At 28.1% G+C, this 22,756-nt stretch overlaps 1 protein-coding gene across 1 annotated transcript in view; it reads right to left on the bottom strand.

The window, feature by feature from the left end:
• LOC129958604 (BTB/POZ domain-containing protein KCTD3-like) overlaps positions 1–22,756 on the bottom strand; it is a 28,834-nt gene that overhangs the window by 2,681 nt on the left and 3,397 nt on the right. Inside the window, exons 3-17 of the mRNA XM_056071202.1 lie at positions 22,487–22,532; positions 20,586–20,659; positions 18,764–18,822; positions 16,767–16,847; positions 16,245–16,625; positions 14,738–14,834; positions 13,350–13,543; positions 11,944–12,059; positions 11,771–11,858; positions 10,290–10,406; positions 6,041–6,211; positions 4,665–4,820; positions 3,341–3,437; positions 3,069–3,201; positions 710–761 (exon numbers count right to left, since the gene is read on the bottom strand). Of these exons, the coding sequence (XP_055927177.1) occupies positions 710–761; positions 3,069–3,201; positions 3,341–3,437; positions 4,665–4,820; positions 6,041–6,211; positions 10,290–10,406; positions 11,771–11,858; positions 11,944–12,059; positions 13,350–13,543; positions 14,738–14,834; positions 16,245–16,625; positions 16,767–16,847; positions 18,764–18,822; positions 20,586–20,659; positions 22,487–22,532 (1,862 nt within the window). The remainder of the gene's footprint in view (positions 1–709; positions 762–3,068; positions 3,202–3,340; positions 3,438–4,664; positions 4,821–6,040; positions 6,212–10,289; positions 10,407–11,770; positions 11,859–11,943; positions 12,060–13,349; positions 13,544–14,737; positions 14,835–16,244; positions 16,626–16,766; positions 16,848–18,763; positions 18,823–20,585; positions 20,660–22,486; positions 22,533–22,756) is intronic.

Genomic DNA, 22,756 nt, shown 5'->3' with positions numbered 1-22,756 from the left:
AAACAGGTGAGAAGGTTATTAATACATCATCATTTTATAATTCACAATTTTCTAATTATGCATGATGGAAGTATAAAACACAGCTAGATACATTAAATGATACATTAATTTGCACACAATTTACAGAAATAATTCTTGAATTATAAATTGTAGTAATTCTTGAAATTATTAACACTGAAATACTTAAAAGAAAGTTTCTTCAAATTTCGTTTATTTTAACTAATGAAAGATAGAGCTTCAAGCCTGTTTAAATAGGCTTAGGTTTGTTTGTTTTTTTAAAAAAAAGAATATTTCCGATATTTATATCAACATCACAAATATCCATGAAGACGAATAAAGAAAACTGGAAAACAAATTATAGGTAAATGAAAATATTCCTAATTTTGTAAGCAAGTTGAAAAACATGACAAAATTTCCTCTAAGGAAATTAAGGTGTCTGAAAACTAACAACGAAATGCATTGAATAGTCCATCTAAACGAATATTTTTAAAAAAAGCTTTTCAAAATTACAAAATTTTAAGAAAAAAAAATACCTTTACATTTGTTTAAGAGATGCAGTCAAACATTATGTTAGTCATCTCAATATTAGCACTGAGTGAAAAAAAAAAATCAACGAATAGCTAGTACATTAGCCTTTACTTTTTCAGATCATATAGCTTTTCAACTATATTTTTTGCTATACTTAATTTTAATAAGAAATGTAACTTACATAATTCTCCTCCTTTTGTTGCTAAATCCAATGCAGTTGTGAGATCCCACATCTAAAATATATATATATATATGTAAAGAATTTCTAAAACTAATACTAACATAAACTAAAATGTAACGCATTAATATTGCATTACTATTAAAATTAAATCATGTAATATTAATGTAATAAAGATGTATTAATAATGTCTAATGTAAGTTATTATGAATTGTCTCTACAACTATAGACAATTCATAATAACTAAATTAATTCAAAGCTATTTCAGATATCTACTTTCTCTTGTGAAATCACAGTAGTTAATTTTTTTTTTCCTTTAGCTACAATTAGACATTATTACAATTTAATTACAAAGCACAGTTACATTTTAAGATGTTTAATTAAACTTTTAAAATAAAATCCCACCAAAAAGAGAAACCACAATAAAATTCACTGAATGATAATGATACTAAGAACAATACCATTGATGGAATAACAGGTTCCAATATTAAATTAATGCAAAAATGCCATTTTAATTAACTATTTTTGTGGACAAATGAATGTGGTCGCACTGATCAATGAACGTGAGCAAACATTCCCAGCTATTACTATTAGCCCTTTTCGGTCCGAAAATAAAATACATAATTATATATATACGAGTGTAAGGATTCGTTTAGGAAGCTCAAAAGTATACAATTCCTAAAAATTAGTGCAAGAGTTTTTGCTATTGTATGGCTTTTATAGCAATCATTATCTAACTACATATTTCAGAATGGACGTTGGACCACAAAGGGTTAACTTCATCTATTGCAACAATTCATGTCATCAGGGGTATTTATCAACTAACCAAAAAGGAAAAAATCATTATGGGACATTAGGGTAAATGTGATGGTATTCGAAAGCTGCCCTTCTTTGCAACAAATCCATTGCTTCAAAATGAATCCAGATACTTACGAATGTCATAGAATAAATGTGCAGGAATTCAGGTTTTCTTGAACATGCATTGTAATACCTGGGAAAGTAGATGACATAGTAGATAATGGTGACATAGCAGCAGCAACGAGATAAACACTGGTTCCATTTATGTGAATATGTATGGTCCAATATATATATATATGTTCATTATATAGTGATACTGAAAAGCATATGTATAACTCAAAATTTCCACACATTTCAGATGTTTTTCAGTACAAAGTCACTTTATAAAAGAAGATATAATGTTGCTGTGAAAACCAACGTGCAGAACTAACATGATATAGAGAATTTCTGATATTCAGAAAGTGAATATGTTTCACATGCAGAGTGCGAAAATTATCTTCATGTATAATACAATATATGGTGGAGGTACAACTTATCTAAATGAGTACATATAGTTCAATACTTATCCCCAGAATTTATGAATTTCATCCAAAATAACTTCTTTCAAGATGCGTATCTACAGCATTCTGTCAGCTCTAGAACTGCAACTTCGTTTGATGAAAATTTCCATTTTACACAATTGATTAAACAGTCATACAAACATTATACAGGTTAGAATGTACCTGCAGTGAAAAAGTATCCCCTATACAATGGCCCGACAGCAAATACATTGTCCTAAGCATCCTGACCATCTTTCTGTCTATGTACCAATACATCCTTCAACACAATCCTGTTATAACTTACAACCTTCACTGATTCTTTCAGCCAACTCTCTAGCTAAAACAGTGCACCTCTATTTTCCATTTAAGAATTCTTATTCCTATGCAATCAATGCTTGTTTAATGTTTTGACCTCCTTACTAGATAATTAGAAATTATTTTGAATGACCCTTATACAATAAAATATACAAAATAGAGCCAAATTTATTAAAATTTTTAAAAATAGAATAACATAAAATGCTTTTTTATTCTCTTCCTTACGTAAAGTGGAAATCTTGTCTCAATTATTTTATACAATTTACTGGAGTCATGAAAAAACTACGGTTTAAAACAGAAATTATAAAAAATTTACTTAAGGTTTTGAAGCAAACAAGTCTAAATATTATAATTCCTTCAAACTTTAATACATTATTATATTTATTTCAAATACTGCGATTTCGACAATTTATAAAAGAATTTTATCAATTCTACGAAAAATACACACCTTCTAATTAAAAGTTTAACATCTTAACATGAGAAGTTATTACGATCTTAAACCAATAATTGGACTTCTCCTGCCAGTAATTTAAGAAATTGTCAAAACACAATCGCACATAACATATCTATCAATAATTACAACATCTTAAATTCATTTCAGATAAAATTGTTCAGCATATTAAATTAAATATGTAATGCATTATTCTAAAAATAAATGATAATATACATTAAGCAAAACTTACTTAACCTGCATAATATTAAGCATATACCTGAATAGCTCCATTACTATGACCAGTAAAAATATATCGTCTCGGTCTAGATCCCATTCGATTGGACCCTTCACATTCATGAACACAAAAGGCAGTTATTGACGTACCATCTACAGATTTTATAATGCATATCCTAGAAGTTAAATAAACATTTCACGTTTCAATTCTAGAATCTCGTCACAAAATTACATTTGATTCTGCAACATTTTGCTGCAAATTAGATGTGAATGAAGAAACTTTAAAATATGTAATAACTTAAATCTCCCAGTTACCTTTTCCCAGTAGATGCATAACGAACATAAAGCTGATCAGTCTCAGGAACAACTTTCTGAATAAACACTTGCTCATCATCTTGCTCTCCATATGGTCCTGTCAATTTACAATGAAATATTTAACATGTAGAAAATTTGTGAGATAGTTGCAAGAAAAAAAAAAATTAAAATTTCGGTAAAAAAAAGCGCAATTCGGAAAGAGTTATCCATTAAATATGGCAATCATAATACAATAATCTCTATAGTATGCTATTCAAGGAATCACTCCAAAGTAACCTAAGCTAAGCGTCATAAATTGTTACTTTAATCGTACAAAATGACGATAGATATACTTTTCAATATGATTTCATCATTTCGTAATGATTTTAGAACAATATGTTTTTGAAGACCAATAATATTAATAAATTTAAAAATTAACAATTACAGCTTTTAAAATAATTCTTCATCTTTCATTCTTGAATATTTTATAGAAAAATATAAAGATTTCTTAAATATTTTATACAATAAAATAATTCTCACTAGTTTATATAGCAGTTTGATGTGCAGAAACCGTAATAATGCATTTGTTCATAAGTGAAAGCATTCTATTCACTCTCTCTCTCTCTCTCTCTACCCTCTTCTATGATATCTAAATACGAATACGAATTTTGAAAAAAAAATTTAGGAAATTGACCACAAGCTGAAACATATAATTTGAAATTAGTTGTTACATCGAACTCCCATCAAATTTTTACGACACCATTTGAAAATCAATAAATAAACACCTAAGAAATGAAATCTTGATGCCAGTTTAAATATCTTATGCAAAAATATAAAATAAATCAGAGAATACAACGAAAATATTACAAAATAGAGCAAAGAATACTAGACAAATATGATGATGATTTTTCTTTCCTTACAAAGATTGCCCACACGATGGCAATTTTAAAGAAAGAAAAAGTAAAAGTTTCATTCTTAGTTCAACAAAGATTCCATCCCAAATGTTTGATATTTCTATTTCAGAGTTCAATAACACTCACATTTTTCGACATATTAAACTCACTAACACTTTTGAAATTTGAAAAAAAAAAGATAAAAATAGGTTATCTTTGACAAAAGATTAAAAACATAGCATTGACAGTGATACCAGAGTTCCTACATTAACACTCAAACAAAAACTATGTAACAAGATTAGAGGATATTAATGATTGACATAAAGTGCTGTAATGAATCAAAATTATTAATTAAATACACCCCTATTTCTAAATAAAGGAGCAACACAGAAAATGGTAGAAATAAAACTAGAAATTATTTTTTGAAAAAAAGTAAAAGAACATTTTCTTACCACTGTCATTTCCAGCACTATAACTAATATTCGGCTCCATTTCTTCCAGAGAGATTACTTTAAAGGAAGCTAAAGGTGTTGAACCAGGCTGAGTGGAAATCATCCCACGGAATCTAGTAACACTCCACGTTCTTGCATGATTGTATTCAGAACATACTGAAGCAACAAGAAAATATATGAACACACAAAGAACATGCCAACAAATTAGTAGAATGTTTACGTTTAATGAATACATAAACAATGTAAAAAATACCATATAAAAAAACTGACAAAAATATTTGCAAGGCAAACTATTACAACTATATTATACATATATATTTAACCATATGCATCGATGATTGAAATTTAGAATTTGCTTTACATAGCAGAAGGTCATCTATTGATAAGTATGCTACATATTATTCTAAAATCAAGTGCCCTGTTGACCAAAATCCAGAGATCTACTTTTTTTTTTAGATTTTTCAAAAATTACTGAATAGAAAGCAAAACTCGTAAACCAAATCAAATTGCAAATATTTAATTTTGTGCGTATAAGCTAGCAAACACTTCTGAATGATGCATTTAGGAGAGAATAGTTTATAAACATACATTTCAATTTCTCTATGCTTCATTTAATTCTGCATTTTTTTTCACAATATATGGTAAAATATTAAAGCGCATATTTATGAGTTATTACTAATGCTTGGATAGTGTAATATGGAGCAGAATCATCGAGACTGGAAACAGAACAGTATCAAATGTAGATTATTACAGACTTTAATGCAATGCCTAGTATCATGATCTAATAAAGAGTATCAGATCGAAAAGAAACTTTGACTGCGGCCATCCAAAAGTCACAACAATGAAGCTCAATATTCATCTATTATAGCAAGGCGCATAAGACATGCAACAGTTTCTCAGCTTTTTGGTGAAACTTTGTGAAGATATAAGAAATCAAGTTTCCAAGATTACAGCTTTCAAATGGCTATGTTAATAATTCTCTAAATATTTGTTATTCCATTATTCACGATAAAAAGACAGCTCCCTAAATTCCGACTTCCGAGTCGCCATTTTTATTGCTATATATATGACGCAGAATTCTAAACCAAAACTTATCGCCAACGTTGCCATCACACTAACAAACTTTTACAGAACATGGATAATAATCAAAAATACAGACACTCAAAATTCAAAACATGATAAAATAAGGAAAATATATACAGCTTAAGTATAATTAATGATAACTTCGAGTTCCATTTAAGATATGGTGAAACAGTTCGTTAAATCAAAGTCAAAATAATGACGTCATAATATTTGTCAGGCTACATCAGACAAATCCCTACATTGTTATTCATTCACTTTAGCACGTGTAGAATAAAATAAATATAAGTGCAAACCTGATATAAGAAACTTTTCAGATAAAACAACTTTAGTCACAGGACTTCGATGGACAGTAAAAGTTTGAAATAATTGAGGACCATGTCCAACAGTTTCAGGATGTTGAACTATTACTCGAACTGTTCCAGAACTTGTACCATACGCAATTTCTATCCAATTGCCACAAAGACCTAAAAAACAATTTTTTTCAAACAGATTTCAATGGCTTAATTACACAGAATTATAAAATATCAGCTAATAGATTTATCTATTAGCATATTATACGAACACAAAAGTGTACATGTCCCAAATAAAAGAATAAATGAGATTTTTCCAGAATGAACAGAGTATTTAGCATACACTATGAAGTCTAGTCAAGCCATTACTTATGAAACTTATATATACATATATAAGTATTACGATGATTATTCTAAATATGTACGATTTAATATCAATATTTTAGTTAATTCTATAATAAATTTTCAACGTTATTTAATAGGTACAATTTGTTAAGCATGAATGGAAACAATTTTTAATTCTAAAACATCAAATTCCTTTAAAAAGGCTTCTACATTAATGTCTGTCATATACAACACTAATTTTAGAAATATAAGAACAGGAGATACAAAAAAGATGGTTGAATGTAGTCAAGCAACAAATCAATTCAAAACTGCACATCATAATTTATACTCATGTCCATAAATTAAGGATAATTCAGAGCCACGCGGAAATCGAACTCTAAAATATATATATCACTCGTAAAATGACTACACACATCTTCAAATATCATACGCAAATTGCAGGAAGCCACCAGATGACACCGATGGTACGTCACAATGACGAGAGTGTAAGAGAGTGGTGTATAAGGAATACAGGCAAAGAAGTAAAATAGTTCGCAAGCGCTTTATAAGTCTTCCAGTGCAATAACCGCATAGTTATGACACAAAGGACGCATTTAGACGATTTTTTACGTGGTAGAATTCTCGGCCGTCTGGTATGTGGGCATACTCAGCTGGAAGTACCTGAAGAAGTTGGAATCGCCCAAAGTGTCATCTCCAGGCTTTGGCAACGATTCCAAGATGATGGTAATGTGAGTAGACGTTACAGCACAGGTCGCCCCCGCGTTACGACGCCGAATGAGGACCGGTATTTGGCAGTTACTGCCAAAAGAAACAGACGGAGTCCAGCATCAGACCTGTCTCGTCAGCTTTCTTCAGCCACTGGAACGACAATTTCAAGGCAGACCGTGTACAGACGCTTACGGCAGATTGGTCTATATGCTCGTAGGCCTGTCATATGTGTCCCACTTACTCCAACTCACTGTCGCCTGCGGTTAGCCTGGAGTAGAAAGCATGCATTGTGGACACCACAACAGTGAGCTTGTGTGATGTTTTCCGACGAGTCCAGGTTTAGCTTGCAGTCTGATTCTCGAAGGTCTTTCATACGGAGAGTGCCAGGTACCCGTTACCACCAAGAGAACATCATTGAACGACACCGTTACGGTGGTGTAGGATTGTTTGGGGAGGAATTATTCTAGGTTCCAGAACTGACCTGCACACGCCAAATCTTATGGAACAACATGTACGTTTGTTTCGGGGCACCATGGGGGCAGAATTGGTGTTTGTGGATGACAACGCCCCTCCTCACCATCGTAAACGAATACCATCCGTATGGACTGGACAGCATTCTCACCGGACTTGAATCCAGTAGAGCATGTGTGGGACATGCTTGGCCAACGAGTTGCAGCCTGTCAACTACCTCCTGCATGTCTACCGAAACTTCGGAAAGCATTGCTTGATGAGTGGTGTAATATTCCCCAAGATCAGATCGATAATTTGATACTCAGCATGCCTAGGCGTTTTACGGACCTGTATTGCATCGTCTGGGAGACATACTATGCACCAACCATGTAATATTGGTTTTTGTAAGTAGGTAATTTGCTCCAGGGAGCAAAAAATCGCAATTTTTATTAATGATATCAAACATATAGCATCTTTTTTGCTCTTTATCTTTTGCTTAATAAATAGGCTTTACAAATAAGTCACATTTGTTTTGCTTCTGACTCTTTCTTTTCCTGAACTTGCATTATCCTTAATTTATGGACATGAGTGTAAATACTTTTTATTGGCTACAAATACTAGAAGTATTTCTCCTATGCTGTAGTTGTAACAGGATTTGTAACTGTTTCAAACAATATGGAAGACAGGAGAAAAAAATGTTTAAACTTATAATGATATAAAAATAACAACAATTTGCAAAAAATACAAAACTATCATTCACTTCTATACTATTTGTATATATTTATCATTCACTTCTATACTATTTGTATATATTTATCATGAAACATTTTTATAGTGAATTGTAAAGAAAGTTGAAATGTTCTCAAACTGCGGATGGTGTTCCATCTGGAGTGATGTAGAACTATTTTGTGATAAAAAAAAATAATCTGGAAACATTTTTAAAATATGTTCTTTTAAGATACGATATCTTTATTCGAACTATAAAAAGGAAATCTTACATCATTAAATTTCATAGCATTATTTTCAAGCCGCGTGCCATGCTTCTAAACCTGCTTACAGACTAATACAGTCTGGCCATTTTTTAAATCAGTTGTTCGCCAATAAGTGATATTGATAAACTGTCTCCATTTCCTCAAATAAACTAAATAGCTGCAAAATTTTTATTTATTTGATATAGTGCTAAAGATCACCATTTCTAGATACTGAGAGAGAAAAAAAAATGGTAAACTCGTAGCATTTCTGTCATTTCTAATTCAAACATGTACGGGAAGGATACCTATAAATACTGAAAAGATGGGCAGGTGATGATAAATTTGTAATGCATCGGAATACTAATTAATTTCCCAAGCAGAAAATTAGATAATTTTGAAGAAGAAATACTTTTTGATAACTACATCCAAACTAGGTCTGGATATGGTCACCAGCAGAATATTTTAAGATATACTATACTTGATCACCTCCATAATGGGGAGAAGGGGGAAGAAAATGAATCTCGATAATAAAATTGTATATTCAGAGGGAGTACTGCTGATTTTACATCATACACACTTTTTAATTCTGTTTGATTATAAACTTATTGCCGGTTTTCAAGATAAATTATTGAAGAGAGCGGATAGTATTTCTTCTTTTTCATCTCATGATACAGTGATGTTCTAAAGATACTTCGATACTTAATATTTTTATGATCGTTAAACATAACCTACTTTAAAAAAGATGGATTATGTAATTTAATTATTTTACATTTGTCTTATTGCAAAAATGTTTTTGCTATTAATTCGAAATTATATAATATTAAGAAAGTTATCCTGAAAACAGCAGGTCAAAATTATCATGGAATATTAAAAATAAAATGAAAAAAGAAGTATTAAAGCCTTGTTGATTAAGTAAAGTTGAATTTCTTTTCACTTTTATATAATTATTACTTTGCTTCACAAAGGTTTCAGTTGATTTCAGAAACGCTACAATCTGTTTATCTGCTAGCAAATTTTAAAACAATGACAACAAAGTTGAAATATATTTCTTAAAAATTTTAAAGATAGTCCACTTCCTGCAGCTTTAAATACCGTACTAATATTAAACCTTTTATAAGAAAGCAAACAAGCCCATGCAACACATTAATACTATAATTTATTTTATTATTGTCGAAAATTTTTGATAATACTAGTTAAAAGTTGTAAACCATATGTAAAGATTTTATTAATTACTAAATACTACAAGTAAATGTGTTATAAATTTAATATATTAAGAACTAATGTTTTATTAAAACTCTACATCAAAAATTTCTTCCTGGGGTGCAAAAAAAAAAAAAAAAAGTAAGAATATTTTAAACAATACTCTTATTCACAGACAGAATAACACGATTAAAGCTGTCTCCAAACATTATAAATTAAGTAACAATAATTTCATACAAAATAATTTATATACACATATTAATAAATAAAAATTTATTATTTGTACATAAAAAAATACACAAGGAAATTTTATGATGCTTCTGTGCTTAATATATATATATTATCAGTTACGAAAATAACTTAGTTCATTTAGAGATAACAAAAAAATTTAATAGGAGAAATAAATATGCATTAGGCAAAAATAAAGTTTAGCACCTAATCTGGCCAAAATACAATAATTAGCACATTAACAAAGCAAGAACGATCACTGTAGTATTATTAATGATATTTATCATACTTTCAATTTCAAAAGAGAAACAGAACTGTCAAAGGGGGAAAAAAATCACTATGACTCTTACTAGTTTTAGGCGTTAAATAAACGCTGATCGCTGTAATAATGTCGTTGGATGGATCATGGTATAACTCTGTGACAAGGAGATCGTTGTCTTTCATACGAAGAGGAAATTTCTGCATATCTGAAATAAGTTCGAGAGAGTTAAATTAGTCTAAGGGGGAAAAAAATTAAACTAGGAATTTAAAAAAAAAAAACAATTCAATAGTAACACTTAATTTCTTAAATGAAGTAACCATGATTTCACGGTTTTAAAACCAAGGAAAACCAACCATGGGTTTTTTTTCTTTTTCCCCTTCATGTTGTTACTGTTCACCCAAATTAGAAACTATTCTGCATCAAACTCAAAATGATAAAAGGGACCATCATACTTTCATATTTGAATATCTTTCATATGCAATAAAAATGACATTTTAAATCATAGTATTCATTAGATAATAAATAAATGTACTTTAAAAATTAAGACACATTTCCTTCTTTTAAAGCTGCAGATAAATCAGAAAGAAAATGCATATATTGACTTATTTATGATACAATGTATTTTGAATCAAATTATTCTGAACTTTTATTAATTCTAAAAAAAGATTAATTATTTTCTCTTTAGTAACAACTAAATATGCCTTAAATTTTTTACTTTATAGCGTAATATATGCATTAAAGATTTTATTTCCGAAAGGAAATAAAATAACATAAAGGAAATAACTGTAGTTGAACATAACCTTCAAACAATGGAGTTTTTTTTTTTTTTTTTTTACATGATACACATTGACGGAAAGAATTTAAATTCTTGTCATTAGTTAAATATCACATATGTTTAATAAATACAGGGTGTGGCAAAAACGCTCGGACAAAGTTATTACATCATAGAATAGAAGTTAATTAATTTCATTTTAATTTTTGTTCATTCCATTTTGTCTACCACTTTAATTATAACATATTTTATAATGTATCTTTTAGTTTATATATTGTTTTTTTTTGGGAGGGGGGCATTTTTACGAAGTCAAGCAAAAGATCTGCAATTTTAGAAATGTTTAAGCAATGAAAAAGGGTCGTTCGTTTGCTTAATGTGTCTCGGCAAACAGTGTCTAATGTAATCTGTCGTTTCAAAGAACTTGGCAATGATGGTCAACGTCCAGGAAGTACACGAAAATGTATAGCGAACACTTCCAATAATCATAAGACTATAAAAAAGTGAGTTCAACGAAATCCGTGGGTTCCCCCAAGAAAAATCGCTCGTGAAATGGGAATACCGATTAATGCAGCAAATGACAAAAACAGAGTTTGGACTGAACCTTACAAGTTCCAAAATGTTCAGTTTCTGACTGAAGAAAACAAACTCGTGCGGCTCCAAAAATGCCGAAAACTTTTAAGACGGGCCGCAAGTCAGCGCTGACACAGATTCCTTTTAACTTATGAGAAGTTCTTTACCGTCCAAAAGCTCAAAATAGATCCATAATCCTCAGGAATTTTTTGAAAATCAGCACTTACCAATATAATATATAGATCCATTATTGCATCCTAATAATAAGAATGAGCCAGCAGTATCAAAACTAGTAATTGGAATCACATCTTGAATCTGAAATATAAAAATAATATAAAAATCTAAATTTAATAACAAGCATACCTATGCTATAAATTTACATCAGTAAAGTTTTTAATACCTGCCAGTGCTGAGTCATTGCATGCCACACACCTACTTTACCAGTATGACTTAAAGCTACCAATTGACTTCCTATGAAAAATAAGTGATCCACAGAGACAGTGAACTGGAATGTCCCTAAATGATAGAAAAGCATATAACTTTAAATAAAATTTATTTTGGTATAATCATTTAAATAATTAATAAAATGTTCAGGTTCATAAAATAAACAAAAATTTAGAAAGTCTATTTTTTAAAAATTATAAATCAAATAATCCAAAAATTTGCTAACATAATCTAAATTTATTAATTATACTCAATATAATGATCGTTTTAAAAAATCATGATCCCATTTATTAATCGAGTTTCAGCAAAAGATTCAGAAAAACCATGCTGAGTAAAATACAGAATCAAAGAACTGCAAACCAATAATTTGTTGCATGGAATAATTTTCAAAACACTGTTTGAAGAAAAATCAAGAATACAGAATAAATTTTAATTAAAAAATAGTGTGAGTCAAGACAAGAAATTCAAATGCTTGATAAGATTCTTCACACACATAATTCCTCTCTTCCCTAAAAGAAACAGTAGAGTATGTTATTTATTATCTTTAATACAGAAGGAATCTAGTAAATATTACTTTAATTTCAACTTCCCAAACTTAGAGACAGCATATAAAATGCAAAGTAAACAAATTCTGGAAATCAACGTGGGATCAGTTTTCTATAAATTATCTGCAACTTGAATGTATTCACAGAGCATCTATTCATAATCTCATTTCTAAACCAGTTCAGATAACACATAATTTCCAACCAATAAAAAACTTGAAAAGATAAAAAGTTTTGTTTTTGTTGTCTAATTCAATAAATGTACCCCTAAATTTTATACAATCTATCTATATTTTTATACAATCTCCTAGTTTCATTTATCCTATCAAATAAAATATTCTTAACACTATTATTTTAAATAACAAAAAAGAAAGGTGCACTCTTTCATGATTAAAACTGGCCAGTTATGAATCTTTGAATTTCATTATTTTTAAGTCACCCAACAGATGTCTTGAACTATTTTTTCCCTCTAGTCTTATTCTTTGATAGGCAATTTTCATCGAGAAAGCTATTGAAATGGTCGAACATCGTCTAAATTAGTACCTTCTACAGAATTTATTTTTATAAATGTAATTTACTCTGAACATACATTTCAGAGTAAATCAGCAATCAGAGTTCAAAGTAATCAGAGTCATGCAGCATGATATTTAATAAAAATATACATAGTACTAATGTTCTAATAAGAAGATAATAGGAATATATTTACTTTAATAACAGGAATTATAATTTACTTTTTCCTGTCAATTTAAAAGTAGTTTAAGCATTAGTCTATTTAAAATAATAAAAAAAGACAGCAAAAATAAAAACTATTAATATTTACCAATGTCAGATTTTGATCCATCGTCTGAAATCCCCCAAAGCCTCACTTGTGTATTGTATGATATTGCTAACATTTTTGTACTATTTTCAGCAGGATTAGAAACTATAACTTTTGCATTCAAAGCTATTCTATCAACAACAGGCTCTATATATGGACTCATGAAAGCTAATTGCCACCCAGCAGAGTCTCGTAATCTGAGAACAATCAAAAAGTAAATAATTTTTTTAATTACTCAGATACTTTATCTCCAAAATTTATTGCTTAATTATTCAAAAACTTTATCACAAAAATTTATTGCTACCTTTTAAACTGATATATTCTTGAGCATAAATAAGTTGCAACAACTCAAAAGCAAATGAATAAAGTTTTATAAAGAACAATTTCAATTGAAAAATTTTCATCTGAGAATAAGTTTTTTTGGAAAGTGAAATAGTTGAACATATTTACAATGCAAATAATATAAATCTATTAATTAAACAGTATGAAAAAAGGCATAAAGCTGATGGATAAAATATATTCATGCAGCATCATTTTAATAAAAACAGAAAAGCTGCATTATAATAAGTTCAGAGAATGCATCCAATAAATCTATTAATTAAACAATATGAAAAAAGGCATAAAGCTGATGGATAAAATATATTCATGCAGCATCATATTTAATAAAAACGGAAAAGCTGCATTATAATAAGTTCAGAGAATGCATCCAATAAGCAAATCTGTCACAAAGATGACAAGCACAGTTTATAGTTAGACACATCTTTAGAAACAGATTCAATTTAAACAAGATAGAAATTTATTTATTCAAATACTAAAAGCATATCAGAAGCTAAATTTCTAGTTTTGTATTTTCAAAAATGACTTAAATAAAAATTAATGAAATTAAGATGTTCAACTTTACTTCTGAACTTTAGACATGAGAAAAAAAATTACACATGGAACTTATAACTTCTTTGCTGCATGCCTGAACCTTGCTTGTAATATTCAGAAAATCAATTTTAGCAACCATTTTGTAAGAGTAGGTGTATTTAATAAATATATTACAACTATAAATTTTGTAAAAGGAAAAAGACCTTTGTTACTTCAATCGGTTTTAAATCTTGTGTATACAAAAATCTAAAAAAATTAAAACTGAACATCAGGTCAAACAATTTTTTAAATTGGCAAAATATCAACACAAATTACATATCCTATATAAGAGTTAATCATTTCAACTAATTAGAAATTCGAAGAATTTTAATAACTAAAGCAATTCTGCCCTCTTAGAGGCATTATATTTGTTTAGCTTATAACTCAGTAATTGGACTTTTATATACAAATTAAAAGAAGAACATAGAAAAAATAATATGGAGATGCATATAAAAAGATTATAAGAAAAAACAGAAACAAACCTATAACAACAAACAAAATGAGCATATGCTACAGCTATCCAGTTATGGTGACCTTTAACAATGCGTACACGAAGAGGATCTGCCCAGCTGTAAGCACCTACAAAAAGATAAAACTTACCTTACATTAAACCGAAACTTCATTCAGAGATATTCATTCAAAATATGTAACACTAATTTTATGCTAATGTCTTTAAAAACTGGCAGCATTCATAAATATTAAAATAATATTTAAAAATATTTATTTAGTATTATTTTTAATTAAAAAAATTTCTAATATCCAAAAATTTTATCTGCAACTCATATTGTAGATTCAAATTTCCTACTTTATTTTTCATTATATCTTGAATTACTTTGAAGAATTTTTAGTAGAAAAAGTAAGAAATAAAGATTTATAGTTTCTAGTATAATTTGGCATGATGCCACACTCAATTTTATTTATAAAATTTAATTGGTAGGACTTTATTTTACAAAAAGATGGCAAAATATTTCTTTAAAAAATAATAAATGATATTAAATGTCGATTCAATATAAACAAGAAGTAATTTTGCAAATACACAGAAATTAAAAAAAGCTCAAAATAATGGTAAACAAAATTGTTTAACAGAACAGATTTGATTCACAACTCTCTGGTAGATAATTAAAATTACTATAACTTCATATTTCAAGATTTTTTCTTTCTTTCTTTTTTTTTACAAACTCAAGATGTAAGAGACACAAAAAGTAATGATTGAATCATTTAAATATACGATTGTATCTATCTGTCTAGAATTAATGAAAAATGCCCAACAAATCATAGAATATGAATGTTCACATTGTGCTTTGAAAACAAACAAATACTTACAAAAACTCTACAAAAAACGCATTTTTGAAAAAGAGAGAAAATGGCAATATTCATCAATTAAAGAAGGTTCATATGTAACATTCACAAAAAGCACTTTTATTTTGTTTAATTTTTATTAGCACAATAACTCATATTTTTTGTTGTATCTGTATCAAAGATCTGCTACTAATTTTCTCAGACAGCATCCCCACATTAATTTATTTTTCAGAGAGATAGGAGAAATTATTTGATATAACTCATAATAAAAGATAATCTTAAATCTTTACAGAACTTCGTACATATTACCTGATATAAAAAAAAAATATTTATTCAATATTTATCTCAATCTTAAAATTCTAGGCTAAAATAAAATAAAAAATAATAATAAAAAAAAATTAAAAAACCATTCTTCAAGTACTGCATTCCTTTTATCAATGGTCATTACAATAAAATGTCGAATTCCTCATTGTTTCAATTTCCCAACTGGCTGAACAAATTCAAGCACTACATATAAATAGAAGGCTTACTGCATTTATTCAATCACTTGCAATAAAAATCATGCTTTACTGATCAAGGGTTAGGTGCATAATAAAGTAATCTTTATGTTCAATAGCTAATATAATTGATAACATTTTTAAGTAGTGCATTACTGTGACGAAAAATGATAGGAAGAAAAAAATCACTCACCATGAGTGTTGAAAAATGAACCAAAGTCAATTTTAAAAGTTTTATTCAAATCAGCAGAAGAATTTCTGGAGTGACGCATGTCTAAAGACGATGCTCTAGAATGTCTACGACCAATATTTCTTATATCTGAGGAACTGCGAGATAAAGAGGAAGATGCAGGCCAACCCTCAGATGTTCTTGATAATGATACTGATGCAGTTCTTTGATGAGAATGATCGGACATAATTCGAAACACTAAACCAGGCCTTGATTCAGAAGTAGAAGAATTACTTCCACTACCAGATGAAGTTGCTGAAGATGAACTAGGATTATCTGTTCGAGCTGCAAGTGATTCTTTTTTGTCTGTATTTTTAGGAAGCTGGTGATCATTAGGTGGGACAGCTAGAAATGAATCACATTTATATAATATTTAGAAGGTTCTTTAAAAAACAGAATTAATCCACTTGAATAAACCAAATGGGCAGGCTAAAGTTACTTATAGAATCAATGCACTTTTCATACTTAAAAAAGTATCCTAATTACCTGCAGGAGGTAAATATCCATGAAACAAAACATCACCACAAGAGGAATGATTGAGATCTTCACATAGTATTAATCTTTTAACTGTAATGTTAAAATGAAAACATTTCAGCAACTACAACATGGATAGGATAGAAAAAAAAAAAAAGAAAAAAAAAAAAAAACACCTTCAAATTTTAACAGTTATTATAATAAATCTAGTGCAAATATGTTAAATATTAGCTTTTATTTTCTTTTTAAAGCAAGTGATTTAGATTAAAGAATCAAAATATTATCATTATTTCTATCCTCACATCTTAAAAGTAGTTTGATGATTTGAAGAACATGTTCATTACAGAAATGGAAACAAAAGATGAAAAGGGATCAGAGCTATCAATATGAATGTTTTAAGTATAAAATTAAGTACTGCAATTGAATTAGGGGGACTAAATTGAGAAATCATTTAGTTCCATTTAAGAGAAAATCATGTTCATTTTTTTAAAAAATTATTTCCCAAAGTCTTAACAAGTAAAATGGTTCTAATTAAATGTGGGAGAACACAAACGATACCATACTTTTTATAATCTGGGAATCAATTCATACTAGATTTTCCAAAATAAAATCTCGGGTAATTTTTTTATTATAGAAATTTGACAACCAAAATCAAATCTGTAAAATCCAAGATTGTTCTGAACTTTCTAAAAGATATGTGTCTCATTCAGGAATAAGGATATACTTGGCCATCCTCAGATGTTTTTAGAGAAGAGGAGATCAATTCTAAAGGGTGTCTGATGGTAAACATGATAAAATGTTAAAATTTCCATATTTATATTCATCAGATACCAACTTTAAAACAAATTATTGTTTTTACTACTTTCCACAAAAGTAAAGAATATCACAAAATACTTATGTTTATCATAGTATAAAGGGAATCCATTCTAAGAAGATATAATTATTTATAGTTTATCAGTATTAAAGAATGCACATAATTTGATCGTTATTATTTGTACTGGAGGTTTCTTTCAGTGAATTATGTGACTTGGAACATTTTAAAGTATGATATCAACAGAATATATTAGCTTCACATTTTTCAGGATAAAAAAAATTTAAGGCAAACAACTGTTTGAATGTCTTATTAATAAGGTCTTATTAATTATTAGAAAATATCAAATTTTCTAAGTCTGTTGAAATTACATTTTAAAGCTATACAGCAATTTTGTGATTCAAATTAAATTTATATCTGAACAAAATGATAAATTATCTTAATTAAATCACATATCTTTTAGGATGCCACTCAGTACAATGTTTTTTTATAGTTAAATGTAAAAGCCTAAATCATTAGCTAAAAAACATGCAATACATTTTCATGATATTTATGGAACAAAATTTAGCTCAAAGAGTACTTCATTTTTTGGGACCCCCCCCCTTTTACATTATTTAATTCACTTCTTAGTTCTTTGCAGAAATTGATACTTTCAGCATATCCAACATTAAATTATTTCATTAGCTAAATAAAATATTTTTGACAAAATTGAAATTAGCACAATTAATTTGATGAATGAACTGGTCACAGAAGGCAGCTAGATAATATTAATGCAAAAATGTTGCAATTTTGATCTTTACTTCCTTTCCTTAAGTTTCAGAGGAAGGATATGCAGACTGAGATTTTTAAAAAGGAGAAGAGTTAAAAAGAGAGGATAGAGGAATATTTGTCTAGGGCATCATTTTATGTAGGTACATCAATAGGTAAAAGATATTTAATTTGCTACATCATTAAAAGCATAAAAATATTGTCCTCAAGAACACTTCAAAATGAAATACACACTCCTGATAAATTTTTGGAAGTACTTGTGCATCTTCAGTTATAATACAGTTTTAATGATTCATGTAATTACCAGCATATATTGCAATATTAACATCTGAAAAATCTGTAACCACAAAAAAATATATTGAATTATTCATTTAAAATGGACAAAAAATTTTAATTTACCGATAAAAATAAATTTAACAAATACCCTTACCAAGAGGTGATATTCCATAAAATTCAGCTTCATGCCTCAAAGTGCTTATATCTACATTACTAAAAAATAAAATACAGTTGTAAAAAATGGTAAGTAATAAACAACAAAAACTACTTAATAATAACTTTTTTAAATCTCTAACACCTGATATTACTTGATGATTTTGACAAAGCTTATATGTATTACACACACACACACACAGAGAGAGAGAGAGAGAGATTTCTTTCAAGAAATGACAGTACTAAATCTTTTTTCTTTCGGTTCACAAGAATCTTCTTAACTTGAGGAAGATGAAAATGGGTTTAAGCACATAAATCAAAAATAAATCCTGAGCTTAGTTACCAAAAAAAGAAAAAATAACATTTTAAAATAAACTGTCAAAAATATTTCATTATAATATCTTTATATTTATTATCATCTTAAGCAAAAAACTTGAAGTAAAAAAAAAAATTTGGAACACAAATATTTTTAATGTTTATGCTGACATTGAAAATATTTGTGTCATCATTTGTAAAAAGCTCTTATTTATCATATTGTCAATCAGTTGACCACCATTTTATTTTTGTAAAGGAAATTGCTTAAATTAAAAATACATACACTAAAACATAAAATTTAACTGACAGGAATAGTCTCCCTAAAACTTTCTTGCATACTTTCTAATATCCTAGAGAGCACCTTAAAAGACATTGGTGTACAATAGTTATGAAATATTAGCCTTTAGCATGAATGTAACATTTTTCATGAATTTATCAGGTGATCCTTGGCAAATTTTTTAGCAATTGATCCCTAGATTGCACCTGGCATGTACCCAAAAATCGAATTTGTTTCAGACACATTTTTTCCAACCAATTGAAACAAAAATTGAACACAAAACTACACTTGTAATCACAAAATTCCATATCACATGTGACAAATATGTCATTGCATTTTTGAGTTATTGTGCTTACATTTTCTGAAAAAACAGATCAAAAGATGGCCAACCCTTTGTTGGATTTGGTTCAAAATTTGACAGATGTCTACATTATAGATGTTAAATCTGTACACCAAATTTTATGTATCTATTTCTCTTTGTTTTGTAGTTATTATGATATTTAATATGGGAACAGTCAGTGAGGCAGAAAGAATTAAGGTAGATTTGAAAGAATTTCTCTCAACATTTTATAGAAATCTACAAATTTGGCATAAAGACAGTAAACCAAATTTCATTTGTCTAGCCTTATTTGTTTTGGAGTTATCTTTGTCACAGACAGACAGATTTTCGAACTCAGGGTGATCTAAAACATGGAAATTTGTCAAAATCAAGTTCGAATTTGTTACAATATTTTCTTTATACTTCGTATAAAAAAGCAAAAATCACACATATACAAAAATATATAGTAAAATCAAATAAAAAAATTATGACATATATTATTAAAATTAAAGAATTTAGGTTTTCTTATGTATAAACATCATCCAATTTTTTGAAATTACATTATTAGCATAATCAAGCATTCAAGTTCTATTTCAAATTAAAATTCAAAATGTCATTGAAATGGCAGAGACAATTATTCTAGTTCTAGCAATAAACCAGCTTGAAGCAAATCCTCATTTTATTAAGATACAAGCAAAATTTCTTATCAATAGAGGACAAATACTGTATTGATCATGATAAATACAAATAATTTTAAATAATGTGTATATTATTCATAAGTAGTTTCAATAAACAATAAATCGTAATTCTATTTTAAATACTTTCATAAGCAAAAATAATTTATAAACACGAGGAAAATTATCATAATAATTACTGCAATATTATTATAAACACTCTAAAAAAACAACTTACCTTAAATCAACATCTTTTGTCCTCATAAAATTTAAAATGATATTAAATAATTTAGGATCTCTGTCAATGAATATCTACAACAGGAAAAAAAAAATTAAATATAAAAACTGAGTACCTACTAAATTTTAGAAAAATTTAAGCATCAAAAAAACTTTCATAATTCCCCCATTCTTTCTGAGATTGATTCATCTCAATTTTGGACTAAACAGCATGTTAATATCTGAACAAGATGCTCACATCAACACATATTTTCAATTATTATTTTTAAAAGATACCATTAAAAGTCAAAATCAATTTATTCACTTAAAAATGTCTCAATAAAGACCACTTTAAATACATAATATGGGTAATATTTTAATACATGTAATGATTTTTCTTCTCCATTTCTTTTGCTTACCAAGCAAACAGACTACTTAAAAAACAACAATCAGAAAATAATGTATTCTGCAAATATTTGATATAAATTTCAGCTACATTGAAAATATAGTTCAGAGTCAATAAGTTAATCTAATTTCTAATGCACAGGCAAATTAAAACAGAATGTAGTCTGTTTAAAAAATAGACTAATTCATTTAAATATAAGCCAGACTGAACTTAAAACGTCATAACCACATAAATATAATGGCATTTTTTCCATTAAAATTACCTACTTAAGATGCAAAATAAAAATGATAAAACAAAACATAACCAGAAAAAATTTAATTGTTCACTCTCTGAGATTTTTTTATTTATTATTTTAAAAATACAATATATTTCCACAAATAACAAAGATGCATATGTAAATCATTAGTAATGACATAACAAAACTAAAGAAATTAACTTGTTCACTGACATGTGACTTAACATGTAATAATAAATACTTCTTTCAAGGTCTTATAAAAATAGCATGAATATTTTTACAGTTCTAATTTAAAGAAGATAACCACAAGAAGTTTTCAAAAAAAGAAAAACACTTTACAAGCAACAGACAGAAAAAAAAAAATTATTTGTTATTTAACCATTAACACCCAAATCCATTTAATATACAGATTTCAGTAAATTTCTTTTAAATTTTATTGAAAACATCAAATACGAGGTAGTTGTAGTGTAAAATTAAAATCCCGTTCCTCATCTTTTTTAAATGCTCTATAAATAGACGTAAAAATTTTTTGAAATGCAGATGAATATAAAACGAAATTAATATTTTTTTATAAAATGAGATCAATTTCAATACATCAGTCTTGGTTTATAATTGAATTTCCAATTAAATGATAATTTATAATTATATTTATATCAATTATAACAGCAATGATAGCATAAGCATTCAATTTGCTCAAATCATTTATATTGGTTTATTTTGTTATATTACAACTAAACTTATTTAGCATGCATACTGTCATGTAAACTTCTTTTAAAATAATTCATTTTGGAACACATTCAAAGTATAGAAAATATAGTCATCTGATTACTTTTTATTGATAGAAATATACAAAAATTATACAGAAAACATCAGCTGTTGCAATTTTTTTAATTAAATTTTCAGAAGAAAAATTGCCTGTGAAAAATATCACCTTTCTGATTTTAAAGCTTATAATTTGTATTCACATTCATAAACAGTATAGTTTTATGATTTTACTGGATGACTAAGCAGGTAATAAACATGCATTAATATAATTATATTGCACTTATCAAATAGGATGAAATTGGTGATTGAGTAACCAAACTAAAAATAATTTTAAACCATACTGACTTTTAAGACAATTTTTTTTATTGTCAAATTTTTTTAATAATACTTAATGAAGGAGGATACCTAGGATATTATAATTCAATTACTGAAAATATATTAAAGCAACAAATAATTACAAAGCAAATGAAATTTATGCACTTAAATCAAAATAAAATCAAATAAATTTCATGCTTACTGCACCAGTTTCATCTTTTAGTGTCGATATTCTTCCACTCAGCATACTGGAAGGTAAAAATATAAATTCTGTTATCTATCTAATAAGACAAATTCAGAATAAAACTTCAATCAAGTTCTTTCAAGCATGTTAAGAGGTGATGATACAAGGGAAGCAACTGTCCCCTGTTGGAGATTGCTTGTCCCCATCAGCGAAAAATGAAAAGTTTCATCAGTAAAAATCGTTATTGCTTCAGAGAGTTTTATATCAAAGAATCAGTTATTTTAAATC

The sequence above is a fragment of the Argiope bruennichi genome, chromosome X1 (genome assembly GCF_947563725.1).
Source record: "Argiope bruennichi chromosome X1, qqArgBrue1.1, whole genome shotgun sequence".
NCBI classification, from domain to species: domain Eukaryota; kingdom Metazoa; phylum Arthropoda; class Arachnida; order Araneae; family Araneidae; genus Argiope; species Argiope bruennichi.
The sequence above is the reverse complement of the archived record's forward strand: the minus strand, read 5'-3'. Positions and strand labels throughout refer to the sequence as shown.